General features: G+C 39.7%; 1 protein-coding gene across 6 annotated transcripts in view; it reads left to right on the top strand.

Moving 5' to 3' along the window:
- Window positions 1–333: 333 nt before the first annotated feature.
- KCNIP4 (potassium voltage-gated channel interacting protein 4) overlaps window positions 334–18,436 on the top strand; it is a 415,602-nt gene continuing 397,499 nt past the window's right edge. For 2 of the 6 annotated variants that reach the window (XM_069856229.1, XM_069856237.1), the window contains exon 1: window positions 334–437. In XM_069856229.1, coding sequence (XP_069712330.1) covers window positions 377–437 — 61 coding nt within the window. In that variant the 5' untranslated portion in view covers window positions 334–376. The remainder of the gene's footprint in view (window positions 438–18,436) is intronic. The other 4 variants (XM_069856236.1, XM_069856230.1, XM_069856232.1 and 1 more) reach the window with 4 other exon arrangements.

Below are 18,436 nucleotides of genomic sequence, written 5' to 3' on the forward strand. Positions count from 1 at the left end.
TCAGCCTGTCCTCATATGGGAGGTGCTCCAGCATCACATCCTACACTACAATTCACCGCGATTCGATTAAAGGCGGCGTTCCGCACGAAAGCCACGGGTGTGATACACTACGAGCTCCTTCTCGCTCCGAGCTGACGCCGGTTGCCCGCAGCGCCGGCGACGCCCCGGGAGCGCTTCCACCGCTCTCCTGGGGTCTCTGGGAGCGCCTCCCCCGCTCTCCCCGGGTCCCCGGGGACGCCCCCGGCCCCGCCGCGCGGCGCCACCTGTGCGCGCGCTCTCCGGTGTCCGGGCGGGGGTGGCGGGAGGCGCCGCAGCCGCCGAGGCGGAGCCCCGAGCCGCCGCGCCCCGCTCCGGCCCCGGCCCCGAGCCGCCCGGCATGAACGCGAGGAGGGTGCAGAGCATCTCGGCGCGGCTGGAGGAGGCCGGCCCCACCGGCGGTAGGACGCGGGGTCCTCCCTCGCCGCTCGGCGGGGGGACGCGGGACGGGGGGCGGTTCGCGAGTGCCGGGGGCTCTCGGGGGTGAGAAGCGTCCGAGGCTTCGTGGAGCCCCCCGTACGGTGCCTGCGGTGACCCGACCGGTACTTTTGCCTTCGCTGAAATGACCCGGGGCTCGGTGGGAACCTCCCGAGGGCAACCCGTCCGGTTGCTGGCTCCCGGGAGGCTCTTTGCATCGCTCCCTCTTGCTTTGATCTCCTTTTTACCTCCCTGATGCCCGGGCAACAACTGTTTGATGGAGACCGGCTGCTTCTGGTAAAGCGGAGGCTACCTGGTGTGTTGCTTTTCTCTGCCTTGCAATTTGCGGTTGCAAATTCACCTGAGAAAAGTTACGAAATAACTTGCCTTTTAGGGAGGAGAAAAGCGTGTTTTGCTGTCCTCCTCTGTGACTCCTGGAGTGTTATTTCTCCCCGCATGTGTAGGAAACGGAGCTGTTTAGAAATGAAGCTGCTTGGGTGCAGCCTGTGTGACATGTTATTTATGAGGAAGGTGCCTGGTTCAAGGTAAGATGGTTAAGCAGAGGGTTGTTAGACAGTTAATGAAAAACTTGGCAAAATAGCCAATCAAAAAGAGGGGAAAGTTGATTTCTAGGAAGGGATGGAAAGCTGTGTTTCCGACTGTGTTGCTAGATTTCTCACAAACTGTGTGGTGCCAGTGTAGACTAACAGCCCTGCCATAAAGTTGCTTGAAAGATGTAGTGGAGTCACACCCTTTGCTTGATTTCTGACACTTCAGAATAGTCTTTTTGCTTACTAGAAGAGGCTCACAGCCACGTGTCCTCTGTTGGATTGCACTTGTTTTTTTCTTTTTTCTTTATGTCCAAGCTTTTCTTAGGTGTTACGGCTTGTAGCTCTTCAGATACAATACTTGTTCATTTGCTTTGGGGATAGGGACCTTTTGTAATTGAGTATGCAATTAGTTTTAGGCTATCAGTTCAATTGTTTAACCCATCTTTGCATTTCTTCAAAGCTTCAGAAAAAAATACATTCTTAAAGTCATTATGGTTACCCAGTAAGGCACTCGGGCAGCAAAGTGATGTTGTAATACTTCTCACTGCTTTTCAGATCCCAGCCCTCAAGCCATAATAAAGGCTTTTCCCTCCACATACCACTGTCAGCCTTGCAGCTCCAGTCTGTTACAAATCTGAAATGTTTATCCATAATACATATATAATCAGTGACAAACACTGGGCAGGCTCATAGCTACACCTGTGCAACCACCGTACAGAACTGTTTGGGCTAAACAAAACTAAGGTCATGATTTAGACACAGTGGATTTGCACAGCTGCTATTGAGGAATAATTTGGTTTACGGACCATTACTATAGATGTTGAAGCATAAAAAGAGTTTTCAGCTTAACGCTTCATCTTATAGGTATAGTTAGCAGTAATGGGAAGGTGTCTATACAAAAACTGAGAGAATACAATATGAATCTGTGTCATTCAAATGATACTTTGACAGGAAATGTTTTCAGTTGAACTGTGTATTAGGTATGTGTTCCATTTTGTTTCTCTTGATATGCATGCATTCTAGCTTTTAGAAATGAATGATGGCTTTAATTCACTTTAAGCTTGTAATGGTAGTGAGATATATTTGACTGTTTCAGAATAAAAAACAAAATCTAACTGAAAAATTAGTTGCTCTGGGAAGAAAACATCTCTCAAAAATATGTTCTTATGCCAGAAATGGAAAATGGAAAGATGAAAATGACAGTGCTAAAAGAAAATACCTCCTTCATTTTGGAGAATGGCATATTTTACAGCTCCACTCAACTTACATGTCACCACTGACTTGATTATTTTTCAAGCAGGCATCTAGCTTCACTGCTTTGGGCTTTGTCTTTATATGAGAGAGCACATGGATGTTCATCTTCCCAAAATTTTGGCTCTCTTTCATCTAAACTTCCCTTTTTGCCCTTTTCTTCCCTAGCTGTTTCTCTCCAGACTCCCAAGCTCATTTTCATTTTCAGTACCAACAGCATTTCTGCCTGTTGGTTACCTTGTGAGAAAGCATTTGGCAGATTTGTTCTAAGTATTTATTTTCAAATATGAACAACATTACTTATTTTTAAATGGTAATACCTGCCGTAGGGTTGTTACAGGGATGTGATGGGAGTGCATGAAAATCAGAAAATGAGATGAGCACAAGTGCACCTATTTCTCCACTCAGTTCTTTTAAGTGATATAAAGCTCAAGAATTATAGTAGCAGATTAAATTATGAAAATTATTAATGACAAAGGAATCATTTTGTACCTTTTAATGAGTAATGGCCCTTCAGCTGCTCATCCCCTTACATTTACTATAAAACAACTTGCAGGACATCTTTTACATTGAAGGTAATGTCAGTTGGAGCAGCATTGAAGACTTGTTGAAGTAACAAAATACTTCCTCTCCTACATATTCAGCCATTGTAAGGATGAACTGTTTCATCCCTCTGCCCCATGAAACAATCTTTATCAACGTCTTAGCTAAAAGGAAGCTGCGTTTGTGCTAGTAAAAGCCAAGACTCGTCTGCTACCAACTAAAGGCTTGAAGGGTCTTGGCAAAACCAGAAGAGCAGGAGGAGATTATCAGAAAAAGTTTATCTGGGTAAGAATGAGTTTAACTGCAACTGTGGGTTCAATATGTAGGAGAAACTTAAGCTGTTCAGAATACTAATATGAATAAGATACTATCACAGCACTGGTTGCTTTGTTTTGGGGTATCATGAGTTAGGAATGGAGATTATGCTGACCGGTATACCCGTCCTTATTCAAACAATGGAAATCTGTAAAAAAGGCCATGGAGTCGTTTATGACAAGTAGTGAAGATTTTTTTATGACTAGACAGAGCAATCGCAAATTCTGTATGTCAGGAAAGAGGCTGTAATTTCTGCATTATGTGCAGAAGATGGTCAAAATAGTAATATTAAAAAGTGTTTGTCTAACTTTTATTTTACTTAGAGTTTGATATTCTGTGCCATACCTCTGAGAAATCCTTGTGCAATAGTGTTCACTTTTGCTTTTAATCAATGGCTTGCTCTTGTTGCTTGAGGCATTCTTAGAAGACAAAGGAAGGTGTGATAGAAGGACAAGAAACTGTGTACAAGAAAAGCTAAAAATAGGAGTTTAGGAAAAAGGATGGTGAGAAAAAGGGCAGAAGTGAGGGAAAAATGCACAGGAAAACAACTGCAGGAAAAAAGATGAGGAGAAACTAGAAGGAGAATGAGGAAGAAGCTTCTTGTACACCTTGAGATACAACTGATCTTAAACAAAATTATGTCCCATTGAGGGACACTGGAGTAGGGAGGTATGCATTGCATTAGTTCCCTCATAACCCAGTGGGATTTGTCTGACACAATGAAAAGCAGGCAGTGACTCTCTTTGGTGACTTCCACCAATACTTGTATCAGAGCGAAAGCTTTGATTTGTCTAGGACCTCCATCCATAGGACATGCTGTCAGTCAGGAGTCAGTAGCCCTTTCTCTGCTAGTGATCTGTTGTCTTTAAACGCTTTTCGTGTCCTCTTAGATATGAGGGACCTTCTGGCCATATTATCGTGGATACCTGATCCTCTGTCTCTATCTGAGCCTGTCTTCTGGAACATAGACGTGTTCTCATAGGAGCCACAGTCAGCTAGAAATGGTGCTTCCAAATGCCACACATTTCTGTGACAGTTGCAAATACACAAGGGAAGGAATAAATTAAATGGACTCATGATCTAATCGAACAGGTATCTTTATAATCCACATGCAAATAGATGCAAATATTTTAAGCTTAAAATATACAGCCTGCTTCTGTAGGATGCAGGAAACAACTGACACTTTGGGAGAACGGGGAACTGACTGTAGTGTAGGTCTCTGTGTAAAATTTTTTCTCTGCCTCAATCTCCAATTCCTGTATTTGTTGAGCACATGAAGCAGTAATTATGTGAAATTCTAGTATAGAGATTCATATTTGATATGAATGCTGAAATGCTTGGCTCCCCACCAATACCAATTTCATACATTTTGCACAAGAAAGCAGCTTTCTTTTTCTTTACTCTGTGTTTTGAATTTACTACCAGTGCTCAGAGAGTTGATACAAATAAACAAACGCCTGGACAAGTTTCATGTATATTGGGCTTAGACAACTGACTCCTTCCAGGTGTTTTTAGTCTTTATGCAGTACTCAGAGGCAGATATGGTATCTAGCAGTTAAGGTAGTCATAAGAGAGGTAGCTAGCATGTGTCATGGAAAGCTTTTATAGTATATCGGATAAGCACTTAGGACTCATGTTTTGGATTGAAGCTGCATATTTGATCTGTGCAACATTCAGCTGTAGTCTATACCATCTCAGCCACTCAGTTTGCCATTGTGATTTATTCAGAATCTTTGGAACTTGAAAAAGCCGGTAGCTAAAAATACACCACCACCTGATTGCTTCACTATTTCATAGATATGTGCATTCCTGCCCAGATGTCCTACAATCCTTCTTCCCACAATTCTACTTACCCTGTCTTTCTTGCACCTACTGAAATAGAGTGTACTAGAAATCTTGCTTGCCACACGAACACTGGCCATTTATTGTTTCCTATTAGCAGAGGCCATTACTCCCATTTGAGATGAGAGAGAAAATGTTGGCAAAAGGTTGTGGGCTGGGCTGGGAGCCAAATCGGTTTTTCAGTAGTGGTAGTCAGTACAATCTGAATGAAGTAAGAGACTCTAATTTATTAGCACACATTATTAATTAAAGGCTTGGACTTATTCTGGGGCACAAGGAGTGCAGATTAAAAAAATCTTTCTTTGGAGCATAGGGTGGCAGCACAAGAGGGAGACAGTTAATAGTGAGGATAAAGGGCTAGTTTGGACATTATTTCTCCATAATGTTTGGCCTGAACTATTATGTGTGGTTGTGTCAAAAGTAAGTGGACAAAAGGTTGATAGATGTGTTAGTTTTTGGTAGTGGTCCCTTCAGAATTCCCTTTTCTCTGGCAAGATTTTTGCTTGCTGTTGCTTTAGTGGCTAGGCAGTATTAGGCCCAGATTTCCCATGAATACGCTAGATGGAATGTGGAAGTGAAAATGTATGGAGCTATGGAAAGCATGTAATTCAATTATTTTGTGACGTTCTTAATAATTATTTTTGTAATTGTATTACAGGAGTCTGAGGGTCATATAGATCATGCTTGGTTTTTTTTTTTTAATTCCCTTTCTGTTTTCCATTCTCACACTCTATAAGACATAGTTTTTGTGTTACCGCCTTCATGCATGCAGCAGCAGCAGAAGAGATTGGGCTCTGGACTTGCTGCTATGAATTTGGGAGGTCTGTAGACAACTATAAACTGGCAGCATTTTAAAATATGTGGTTGGGTTGAGAGTATATTGAATCCATTCACCTCTAAGAATAAACTCAAACACAGAATAAAAGCTATAGATCTGAACACATACTGTGCATATTTCTGGCAGCCTAGCAGAGACTTGATATGGTATTAAAAGGAAGTTTCAGTCAGAGATCTGAAAATTAATATAGTATTGCTCTTTTACATTCTTTTCCATGTATACAGAAATTTCATTGCAGCTTCAGTTTATAATTGTGATCTGCTGTTGTATGTCTATAATTAATGCTGCAGCAACACATACAGTGATGTGGAATCTTCTGTGTCCACTAGAGAAACAAACTACAGGTGGGAGGACTGGTAATAGGGAATATTCAACTATAAATATTTTGCCCTGTTAAGAACAATGATTCATGTTTAACTGTTTGGATTTTATTATAGAAGAGAATTTCTTTATTTGTAGGCCAGCTATTTCCACCAAATAGATTAAACCCAGAAGCTTCCCTGAGCGCATTGAAGTGTCTGGCACTGTACAGCACCTTATATCGGTATGCTACAAAATGACCAAGCAATGACAGCACAGAAATGATTATACAAAATTAAAGGCTTTGAATTTCCTAAGACATAGACTGCAAGGTGGTTGCTCTACTTCATGCAGTCACTTAAGAAAGGGTTTGCTCTTTCAGGGATAGGAAAAAAGGACCAGTTTTACTGATACATTGTATTGTTCTCACAGTTTTCAGGTATATTACCTTTTTTTGAAAATCACTATAGTCATTAAGCTTTAGCATAACAAATCTTCTTCTTATATGAGTAAAGTTTACATTTGTTAACAATCCAGAAGAAATAGTCAGGATCTATTAGAAAGGTAAGCAGAGCTATAAAACACGATAATGGGTCTGATTCTTCACAGTCAGAAAATCATTTGCCTATCATGGCTATTTCTACAAACCCTTTGATACCTATAGGAATAATTGTAATGATTGAGGATTTTTGCCCTAATTGTGAAAATCAGGAGAACACTAAATTTGGAACTGAAACAGGTGAAGTTTGTGATTCCAGATAAAGGAAGGCAAACACTATGCTGGAAATAGCATAATTAAAAGTTTTATAGCTCTGCTATATCTTGAAAAAAAAGTCAAACGACCAAAACCTTTCATTGAACCAATCATCTACATGGTTTACAGTAAAATGAACATTGCATCTAGTCTCTCCTTCTCCAGTCTCTTAATATCTTCATGACACAATAACTGGGGGGCTTCCCTCATTTGTGTCGCCTAGCTGATGTTGCCAAAGGTTCAGCTGCTGACTGGGCATTGCAATAATCTATTCTGGCTGGTTTTCCATGCTATGTAAGGACTGCAATGAGAAATGCTGAAGTTAGTCATTCTAGCACTTTGCTAGCTGAAGACTTCTTAGGTCGAATAGCTAACAAGCTTTTTTTTGGTAAGAAATTACACTGTCTACACTGTCACAGAAATATTTCTGGTAATATGTACCACTTTATTTCCAAATCCTTGAACAGTTTTATTAAGTAGAGGAGAAACAATATGATTCAGATGAAATCATTGAGTCACTGCAGACATGGAGTCTACAGTATTGACAAATATCCCTGTTTGTGTATCAAAAGCAATAATACTGATTTTTTAAAAATGTATTTGTTTTGTTGATTGTTCTCCAAAACAGTCTTCGTTTACTTAAGAGTTATTATGTATGTTCTGTTCTTTGATAGTATTATCACAAGCATCATTAGAGTGTGGTTTAATTGGTGTTGAAGAACACGTAGAACAATTTTCAAAATGTACATAATTATCAATTTTAAAATTAAATGTAGTTATTTGACTTGGGGGTTTTAATGATATTACAGCATATGTTATAATAAAGAAATATTGAAAGATAACATTGTGCCAAACAAAAAATAAACATAGTATGGTGAAAAGATCTGTCCTAAGGGTAGAATACCCTAAATGCATGCAGTAAGTTAGAATGGAGGAAAAGAAGAGGTTTTTTATTTTTTTTAAAAAAGTTTTAACATACTTACCTGTTGCATTTGAAATGATGGTCTTTTGAAAGTCACACTCTATATAACATCTGCCAGAGGCAGGCATTATTGCAACTGAACAGGGAGCTTTGGAATTTTATAATATGTAGAGGTGACTGTGTACATGCTAAGTACCATAAATTAACAATTCATGATCACATTTTCAAAGTGAAACAGTACCACAGCAATGCTTTTTTGCATGAATGTTACTGCTCATAGTTTCAAAGAACACACTAGAAAAGACTGACTTTTTTTTGAGACAGTTTGTTTCAGAGCATATCAAAGTGTGTTGTCCCAACCACTCCAGGGTATTTTGCAAGAGCAAGTGCCCCCTCCCTGTCCAGGCAGTGAGATGGGGTAGGGAAAGCCCCTAAACACACACGCAGTTAGCAGCAGTGCTGGCCATGCTGGGTATGTGCCTGTGGTTTCCCAGTGTGGATGGATATTGGGAGAAAGGAAACTAGGCAGTGGGATTGCAGCCCCTGACTGAGCAGTTAAAGGAAAATAGGGGAAGATGATCAAGAAATGCCTTCTTGTGTGTGGCATCAGTGGTATCTGAACACGCAGACTCTGGGATCTGCTGTGCTGTTATATTTAGCTAGAGATAAATGAATCCTGTTTATCTTAAAATAAGTAGGGGAAAAGTCCTTAGAGAGTACTCTTTTGAAACAATATAAAATACATATATCAAGCACATCCAGCCACAGAGTCAGGTTTTGCTTAATTGTGTGCCCGTAACAATATGATAGCTGTTTCCTCTGATCACCATAGGTCTTGAGTTTTGACAATGTAGCTGGTTTTAACCATATGATGCCTAGATGTCCTTAATCATTCTGACTATTGACTTATATTCCACTGCTCAGTAAGTTAATGGTACCCTATGTATGTAATGATTCACCCCTTCTGTTCTATGTATCCTTTTCTACTTCGATTTATGGGCATCTGAGGTTATTTGTTTTGTTCTGAGATGCAAAGTTATAAAAAGAATCACTTGTTGTAATGCTGTCTATAGAGAAAGATAAATCTAGGCAGTTCCCCTGGAATATTGTGTGCTGGCAGCATCCACCTGTTGGTAACTGAAACAAGTACATGATAAAGTTCATTGTTATTTGTAAGAAGATGCTGTAGTTGAACACATACACACATGAACTGTTAGGTGCTGCCCTGATTTCTGCATGCCCAGGGTCTGCAGTCTACCCAATCTAATAAGATACCTAAGGGAAAAATATGCTAGAACGAAGTAGATGCACCTGCAAGTTGTGAGAGTGTACAGTATGATTAAGGTACAGAGAATTTCATGCTACTGTTCCAGTAACTAGGTCTACTTTATATACTGTCTGATTCTTCAGTCTTTGTGTGATGATGAGATGGGTTTTTCCTATTTTGCTTTTTTTGAATATTGTGCAGTATCTTCCAGATATTCTACTGTCCAGAATTGGGAAAATGAGAGAACTACTACTGTGGCTAGGACCTATGAACCCACTTTGTTTGCTTCAAAGCCAGTGCTTTCAGTCAATCTCTGTAGGACTACTTATTTGTTTCCTTGCCTGGAAAACAGGAGAAAAGAGGTCAAATAGCAAGATTGGTTTTAGTTTGGTTTTTTTTTTTTTTTTTAGATTTAAACCTCAAACTCTTTCAAGCAATGGCTCCCCACTAGTTGCCACTTGGAAGGTGTGCATGAACCCCTCAGCTAAACAAGCACTTTCTCACCTTCTTGCATAATATTTACCTCTGAATGATGATATTTTTGTTTATGCACTTGTTTCTAGGCTGGTCGATTGTCATTCAAAGGAGAGGAGAGTATGTGGTGCCTCCAGTGGAATTGTTGGGTCTGCAATGTATGTTTATAAACAAAACAAAATTCCAATAGCCTGGAGGGGAAATAGTACGTTGAGGTTAAGGTGAGGAGGGAAGAGACGTAACTGAGGGTATAAAGTGATGTAGCTCTTTACGTGGCACACTTACTGTCAAGTTTTCCTGTAGTACTTCAAATCTTCAATAAACGTATGAGCTACCAGGATTTAAAATTATACAAATATATACTTTGCTTAGTTATTTAGCTTGCAAGTTTGTTCAGCATTTAGACATTATTTAGACTCATAAAATATTTGTTTCAGTTGCGCCCTTTGCTTTCATTCAGCTAATTTTCTGATACTAATATAGGGTAAAAATTCTATATTTCAATATAGACTTATAAAAATCACTTCTTTATTAAAGTATTTGAGTCACCCCAGACTTCTTGAGAATCAGTAACTTTTTTTCAAGTTACAGTGCTGTTTGTGTAGATGGTATATCATCCATTTTGCAGGAGTAGCGTTACAAGAAATATGTGTGTTCAATAGTAAACATATCATTAATTAGATAAACTGATACAGGTTTCTTGTTGCAGTAACACTAAACCAATGGTTTGTGTTCCCAGAAGTGTGTGTATTGATTAAACACACCTTGCACTGAGGCAATTAATATAGATCTTCTTGATCGATAAGTGGATGTTTCATTATGATTAAAAGGCCTGATCTTACAGTGTGGTGTTTATAACTGAGAATTATCCTTTTATACTTAAGAAATATAGTTGGTCCTTTTATACTTAAGAAATGTAGTTGGTCATAAGTGTTTGAAGAGTTGTCATTCGTCCTACAGATTCTGAAGCCTCTTGCAGAGAAGGGAAGAAATAAAGCTTTTCTCTCTTCCTGCATATTCTTAATCTCATAGAACAAAAATATAGGCTGTGGCATCAGAGGGTAGCCAACTACATTGACAACACACCTTGTAATGCTAATATAATCTGAAAGAATATCAGAAACAAAAAGAATCATAGAATCATAGAATTACCAGGTTGGAAGAGACTCACTGGATCATCGAGTCCAACCATTCCTATCAAACACTAAACCATGCCCCTAAGCACCTCGTCCACCTGTGCCTTAAACACCTCCAGGGAAGGTGACTCAACCACCTCCCTGGGCAGCCTGTTCCAGTGCCCAATGACCCTTTCTGTGAAAATTTTTTTCCTAACGTCCAGCCGAAACCTCCCCTGGCGGAGCTTGAGGCCATTCCCTCTTGTCCTGTCCCCTGTCACTTGGGAGAAGAGGCCAGCACCCTCCTCTCTACAACCTCCTTTCAGGTAGTTATAGAGAGCAATGAGGTCTCCCCTCAGCCTCCTCTTCTCCAGGCTAGACAACCCCAGTTCTCTCAGCCGCTCCTCATAAGTCCTGTTCTCCAGCCCCTTCACCAGCTTTGTTGCTCTTCTCTGGACTCGTTCCAGAGCCTCAACATCCTTCTCGTGTTGAGGGGCCCAGAACTGAACACAGGATTCAAGGAGCAGTCTCACCAGTGCCGAGTACAGAGGGAGAATAACCTCCCTGGACCTGCTGGTATATCAGAGATATATGCTGGTATATAAGAGATATCAAAAGAGTCTGTTTCCTTGCTCAGAATACTGGACAGTATTTCCACTCCAAACAACCAAAATGGAACTTTTTTCTTTTCTTTTTAAGAGTCGGTTAACTATTTGCTTTCTGGGAAACAAAACTTCTTCAAGGAATGCTAAGTTTTTTGTTTAATATCGTCATTTGAGAAACTTGTATTTTAAGAAAAAAACCCCACCACCACTGACAAAGTTATGGATCTTCTGGCTGAGGATAAAATAAATAGCCATACTCAGTCAAGTTTCTGGGTTTATATTTGTCTCTGAATACGAGACGGAAGTGACTAACCAGGCTGATTATACACAGGCAACTGAGGGCAGAAGGCTTATGCAAAATTCAGCTCAAAATTTCTGTTACATTGGATTTCATTTGTACTTTTCAGATAAAAGCTATTAAAAACATGATGTCACAGAGAAATAGTTTGGAAGAGAAGTTGGGAATTCTTATTATTTATCCTTATGGTCCAAGGCAGGGTCAAATATTTATATGTTAGTTCAGACAGCATTTTGTCTAATGTCGTTAAAATCTGCCAGTACTTGGTGCTTCGTAACATCACTATGTAATCCACTCCAGAATGTATCTTTCGTGGTACAAACTTTTTCCTAGTTCTAAAATAAATCTTCTTACATTTAAAGCCTGGTACACAAAATGGATGAAATACGTAGCCAAGATTTTACAGTATTGAGTAGGACAAAAATATTATGTGGTATGTCTTGAAGACTTTTGTCTTTTTTATGCTTTCAAGGGAACTGCTGCCCCTTCCGCCTCAGCCTTCCACCTGTCTTAGGCCTATGATTTTACATGTTTAGCAGTATCAAACTCCCCACATACACGGGTGTTACCTAAATAGATTTTCTCCATTTCATTTCTGCAAAATACATTATTTCTCTGGAACTCTGCTTGATGTCTTCTACTTTACAAATTATAACCGGTCTTTGAGTGTTGTTTTTTCTCTTAAAGCTTTCAAACCTTACTGACTACAGAGCTTGAAATTGGAAAAATAAAAGTAGAATACAAATTTCATTTTTGCTCCAGGAGTTTCTGCCTTGCACAAAAGAGAGATTCCAGCTTGCCCCTGTAGATGGTAATTCTTCCCATCCTGTAAGAGCTCTGTAGAGGTTATTGCTTCTACGGAGTGAAAGCAGTAGCTCCCAGTTTCTGTTGGGTCTGAGGAGCAATCACTGTAGTGTTAAGTTGCACCTTGCAGTGTAGCAGATTTTTTACCTTTGTATTAATCAAGTCTCAAGAATTTGCAGTGGGGTAGGAGTCATCGACTTTCCCTCATTTCTATTGAGAAACTTGATGAAAGACTGTAGGGATCCTCAGGGGCCTCCAGAACTTGTCTTGTTTATGATTTGAACAGATATTCCAAATAAATAAAATAGGTAAGTACAGCTTCAACTTGCACAGTTCTCCAGCTCTTGAATTTGGATCTTCAGAAAGGAAACTTTGTCAGTGACCTTTCTATGAACTGTATCTTTTCTAAGGATATTTTAGCTCTTGAATATTTGATATGTAGTGTGAATGTCTTAATTCTCTCTTCCATAAATAAAAATTGAAGACAGTTACTTTAAACAATTTTTTAACATGAAAAGTCAATGTCACAGGCAATAGCAAAGCTTTTGAAGTTTCAAACACTTCTTATTCAGATTATTTTTATCAGTGCTGTACCATCTCACACTTGAAAAGAAATGCCTCCGCTTTGTATGAGTGTCTTTACCAAATGTTATTGTAATGATAAAGTAGAGTGTGCTCATTCCTCTCTCATTTTTCAAGGCTGATATATCTAGGAGGCTTTAATCAAGAAAGATGTCATGTATTTTAACTTTTGAACCAGCTTAAACCTTTCTGGTTGTAATTTCTGGTGTACATCAAAAGTATTTAACTTTTGTCCAGTGCCTGAATTGAAACCACCATTAGCATGGCACTTGCATACAAATGACCATAGAGGATTTATTATCTATCTTTTCCAAATTAATTTTCATGGTTTGATAGTTTAGGATATGGTTCTTTAAGCTTGTAGTTCCAAGAGAGTTCTGTGATAGCTTGTCTGTGGATGTTAATAAATTAATCTGTGTGTTTGAATTCAGTTGTGAGATGTGATAAAGCTGTTTTAACAAGCTCAGGCCTAGGCTTTTGTCAGGCAGTCCTCTGAGCTGGTGCTCTGGATTTATAACATTCAACATTCCTTGTTTTGGCCTTGCTGGAGAAAAGCAATAGCTGATTTTTATGTGTATACATAAAATAATTCTATTTTCTGTATACTTCAGCAACTTCACAGTGTTTTAATTGACTGTTACTTTATTAATGTTTATCACAACTAGTGTATTTCATACATTGTATGTCATTGTCTTCACAGCATTTATCTTTCCTTTGAATATTATTTTAAATGTTTTACAGGTAAATCAGCCTAACATTGCCTGTTTCCTTCTGCACAGTGTTGTTGGACAGTTGACCTTAGCTGGAAATCACAGAATCAGTAGATTGGAAAAGACCTCCAGGATCATTGAGTCCAACCATTCCTATCAACCAATAAACCATGTCCCTGAGCACCCCGTCCACCCGTCTTTTAAATACCTTCAAGGGACAGTGACTCAACCACTTCCCTGGGCAGCCTGTTCCAGTCACAGTGACCCTTTCTGTGAAAAATATTTTCCTTATATCCATCCTGAACCTTACCTGGTGCAGCTTGAGGCCATTCCCTCTTGTCCTGTCACCTGACACTTGGGAGAGGAGGCCAGCTGCTTCCTCTCTACAACCTCCTTTCAGGTAGTTGTAGAGAACAATGAGGTCTCCCCTCAGCCTCCTCTTCTCCAGGCTAAACAACTCCAGCTCTCTCAGCCGCTGCTTATAAGGCCTGAGGCCCTTCACCAGCTTCGTTGCTCTTCCCTGGACTTGCTCCAGAACCTCAACATACTTGTGGTGAGGGGCCCAGAATTGAACACAGGATTCGAGGTGCCGTGTACAGGGGCGGAATAACCTCACTGGACCTGCTGGCCACACTGTTTCTCATGCAAGCCAAGATGCCATTGGCCTTCTTGGCCACCTGGGCACACTGCTGGCTCATGTTCAGGTGGCTGTCAACCAACACCCCTAGGTCCCTCTCCTCCAGGCAGCTTTCCAGCCAGACTTCTCCTAGTCTGTAGCACTGCACAGGGTTGTTGTGCCCCAAGTGCAGGACCTGACATTTGGCCTTGTTGAACCTCATGCCATTCACCTCAGCCCAGTGGTCCAGCCTGTTCAGATCCCTTTGCAGGCCTTCTCGATTCACAAACAGCAGGTCCAGGAGGGCACCTTCCCTTGTCGGCTCTTTCACCAGTTATGTGAGGAAGTTGTCATCCACACACTCCAGGAACCTCCTAGGCTGCTTCCTTTCTGCTGTATTGTACCTCGAGCAGACGTCTGAAAGATTGAAGTCTCCCACAAGGACAAGAGTTAGCGATATTGAGACTTCTCCCATTTTTTTATAGAAATGCTCACCAGCTTCTTCTTCTTGGCTGGGTGGTCTATAACAGACTCCCATCACAATATTAGTCTTTTATTGAGCAATTAAGCCAGTAATCAAGTACCTTTGATAGTCCCGTGAGGAGAACTGCACTGTTCTTGGATGATAGGTTCACAATGCTTTTTAATCAGAATGCTCAACAACTTAAAATTACTGGACATTTTCTGAAGTCTTGCTAGAATAATTTGTAAGTGATAGAGAAATGAAATTGAGAAGTCTTAGTAGGAATCACAGAATCAGTTGGTTGGAAAGGACCTACAGGATCATCAAGTCCAACCGTAAGATTGTAGCTATCTCGGTCTATGCATTTGGGATGTGCCTAAATTTTGGAAATGATAACTCAGACTTGCCGTGTGAAATAGGGCTATTGAGTAATAATGAATAAGAATTTTTACAGGGTTTTACTGCAGACTAGTTCTAGTCTAGTTTAATTGACTGAATGCTTGCTAGTAGTTGGAAGGCATTAGATGAGCTTCTGGAGCACATCTTCCCTCTTAGTTTAATCTAACAGAATCCAGTTTGTGTATTCCGACTGTATTCTGTGATATGAACCAAAACATGGTAATGGGGGACTATTAAGTGACTTCTGAAAGCACATTCCTGACCTGAATGGAAACACTAATATGTCTGTGTCAGGCAGTACCATGGGAGTTTTTGCATCCTCCAGGGGCTCAGAAATTGGGTGAGTTTGTTGAATTATAGGTTTATCTCTTTTGCAGAATTCAAATCTGATCCTTCCTAGGGACCGTCCTAATATCTTAGGGATGTTTGCTAAAGATTAGGCCGGTGTATTTTAGGATTTACTATATTAATACCACCAAAATTATGTCTTGTTAAAGCCGAATTCTCTGTCATAGGTGTTCTGAACATCTAATCACCATTACCAAGCATCAGCATCATTGAGCAGAAGCTGTTCCTCACTATTTGATAGCTACTATCACTTGCCTGATTGACAATTTGCATGTATTTCTCATTGTGTGTATTCAGGCTTGTTGTTTAGTTGTGACTGTGGAACATCACTTGTGCAGAATATAGTACAGAACTACCATCAGGTAAATGACTTCTTGAATACGAAAATGTATGGCTGTGTCAAAAATAAACATCACCATTTTAAAAAGTAGAATACCTGTGTGCTAAAATTTCAGTGCTGGACTTAGCACTGGCTGTACCACAGACTGCGTGCTGCAGCATGATGCAAACACATCCTCATAACTTTTTGTAATTGCTGTGTTTCAGGATGCAATTGCTTGTCTAGAGCAAATATACAAAGTTAATAAAAACCCAGAGAGGAAATTAAGTCAATAGCACTGCCAAGAGTATAAATCTGTGTGAAGGTTGGCGAATTTTATAAATTACATTAGTTTGTTATGGCACTAGAATTAGAACTTTTAAAATATCGTGCCAAAGCGTAGCTCACTAAATATATAAAGAATGTTTCTAAGGACATTTTGCGTTTGATCACAGCAATTGGGTAGGGTTTTCCTTTCTAATATTACTCCTACTGGCTATAGAATGGCCACAAAGCCAAATTAACTTAAGTTAGTCTTTGTCATATTTTCAAGATCGAGAACTAAACTTAGCAATGTCTTTCTATGTTAAGGAATCATATGTATGTTCAGAATGATTATACTTCTTCTGAACATTGCTAAATTGCTTCTAAATCCAATTAATTCAGAGATGATGCAGCTACCAGATTTATTCTTAGCTTATGTAAGCACCATCTCAGCATGAAGTAAGTGCTAGCCTAGGATGGAAAACATTTTAAAATCTTGAATACGTGAAGACTTCATTCCTTGTCTTCCATGATCAATTAACTTAAGAAAAGCCACACAGATTTATTGAAAGATATTCCATGACTGAAGCTAAAATGGATATGATTCATTTTGTGTAACTTGAAAGTGACTGAATGTTTGTATGCAGCATTGGTGAGACTACACCTGGAAGGAGTGCGATGCTCCCCAGTACAAAGTAGACAAGGCCATACTGGAGAGAGTCCTGTGAAGGTCCACAAGTCCACAAAGGTGTCTAAGGGACTGGAGAATCTTTTCTGTGAGGCAAGGCTGAGAGAGCTGGAACTGTTTGCCCTGGAGAAGAAAAAGCACGGAGGGGATCTCATTAATGTAAATCAGTACCTGAAGGGAGACTGCTTGGACGACAAAGCCAGGCTCTTTTCGGTGTTGCCCAGTGACAAGACCAGAGGCAACAGGCACAAACTGAAACACAAGGAGCTTCCTTCTGAACATTAGAAAACACTTTTTTAGTGTGAGGGTGACTGAGAGCTGGCACAACTTGCCCAGGTAGGTTGTGGATTCTACATCTTTAGAGATATTCAAAACCTAGAGTAGGTGCATGTGGTCCTGGGCAACCTACTCTAGGTGGCCCTGCTGACTGGAGAGGGTTGGACCACATTAACCTCTGGAGGTCCCTCCCAATTCAACCATTCTGTGATGCTGTGACTGAAATGGACAGCATTTTTTAAAAGAACTGTTATACTACATTGTAAATAAATTTAAAAGATTATTTGGGGGTTAGTGGCCAAAAAAAAAAATTGTATTTTTTCATCTTTGTTTACATTTCTATGCATTGTTTTGTATTTAAAAGTTATTCCAGGGAATAACTTTTCTCACGGAGGAGAAAATTGGACAAATATTTTTAAGCAAGTGGCAGGGAAAACTATAGTTACGTAATTGAAAGACTGGTTCTGCAGTGTAAGATAACACAATGTAACTAATGTTGTTCATGAATTGGAAATAATGGTTTTAGGTGTTCACTATTAAGCAATTCAGTTGCCAGAGAAAAGCATAGACACACCAAAAAGAACAGTTTTCTTTAATATGTGCCCAAAGATGTAGGCACGCAAGCATCACATATTATTACCATGATGCATATTAAACTAATTTTGAGAATAAAGTCTTGAGTTTGTCTGTTAGGACTCTTGCTAGTTTTGTGCATAAAACACTTAGAATGGGTTCTATACTTTTTGCCTTTTCTCTAAAGCTCTTGATCTGTCTGTTCAACCTTCTTAGTCCTGCTTTTGTAAAAAGCCTTCGGTGGCCTAGGTGAGCATCAGGAGCTGGAGATTTGAGCTATACCGTGGAAATGTTATGTGCATGCATAGCATGCAAGAAAATTAAATTATTTTTGTTTCCTGTTTCACTCTGTGTCTATGGTACTCACTTGACAGTGCTATACATCTGTAATATACCTAAATTAACTGGGTAGGTCAGGTGGGGTAAAATAAACATATCTATTCATACTGGGTTTTACAAATTTTTCCCAGATTGGGAGTTCTGGAAACCTCTCACATTTTTCATTTTAAGTGATTTTGAAAGTTTCTTCATATGTAATAGCCCGCAGCAATATAATCTAGGTATTACATAATGACGCATTTAAGAAATGCAGTCAGAATAGATGCTGTAATGTAGTGTATTAACTTGCCTAGAGAAGATATATCCAGTTGAGTCAATGAATTTTGCAGTTACTAGTTGAACATGGGGAGCTGCACAAGTGAACTCAGGTCAATGTTAGGCTATTTTTTAAAGAAAAATACTTAATGACTGTGTTATAACATAAGCCAGAACTACTACTTTAGATTTATAGGAGTAGATTTTTCTCTTCATCTTTATTTGAAGATACGGGAGATTTTCACCCAGCCAGAAGTTCTGTCTCTCTCAGG

Source organism: Phaenicophaeus curvirostris, chromosome 4, assembly GCF_032191515.1.
Source record: "Phaenicophaeus curvirostris isolate KB17595 chromosome 4, BPBGC_Pcur_1.0, whole genome shotgun sequence".
NCBI lineage: Eukaryota > Metazoa > Chordata > Aves > Cuculiformes > Cuculidae > Phaenicophaeus > Phaenicophaeus curvirostris.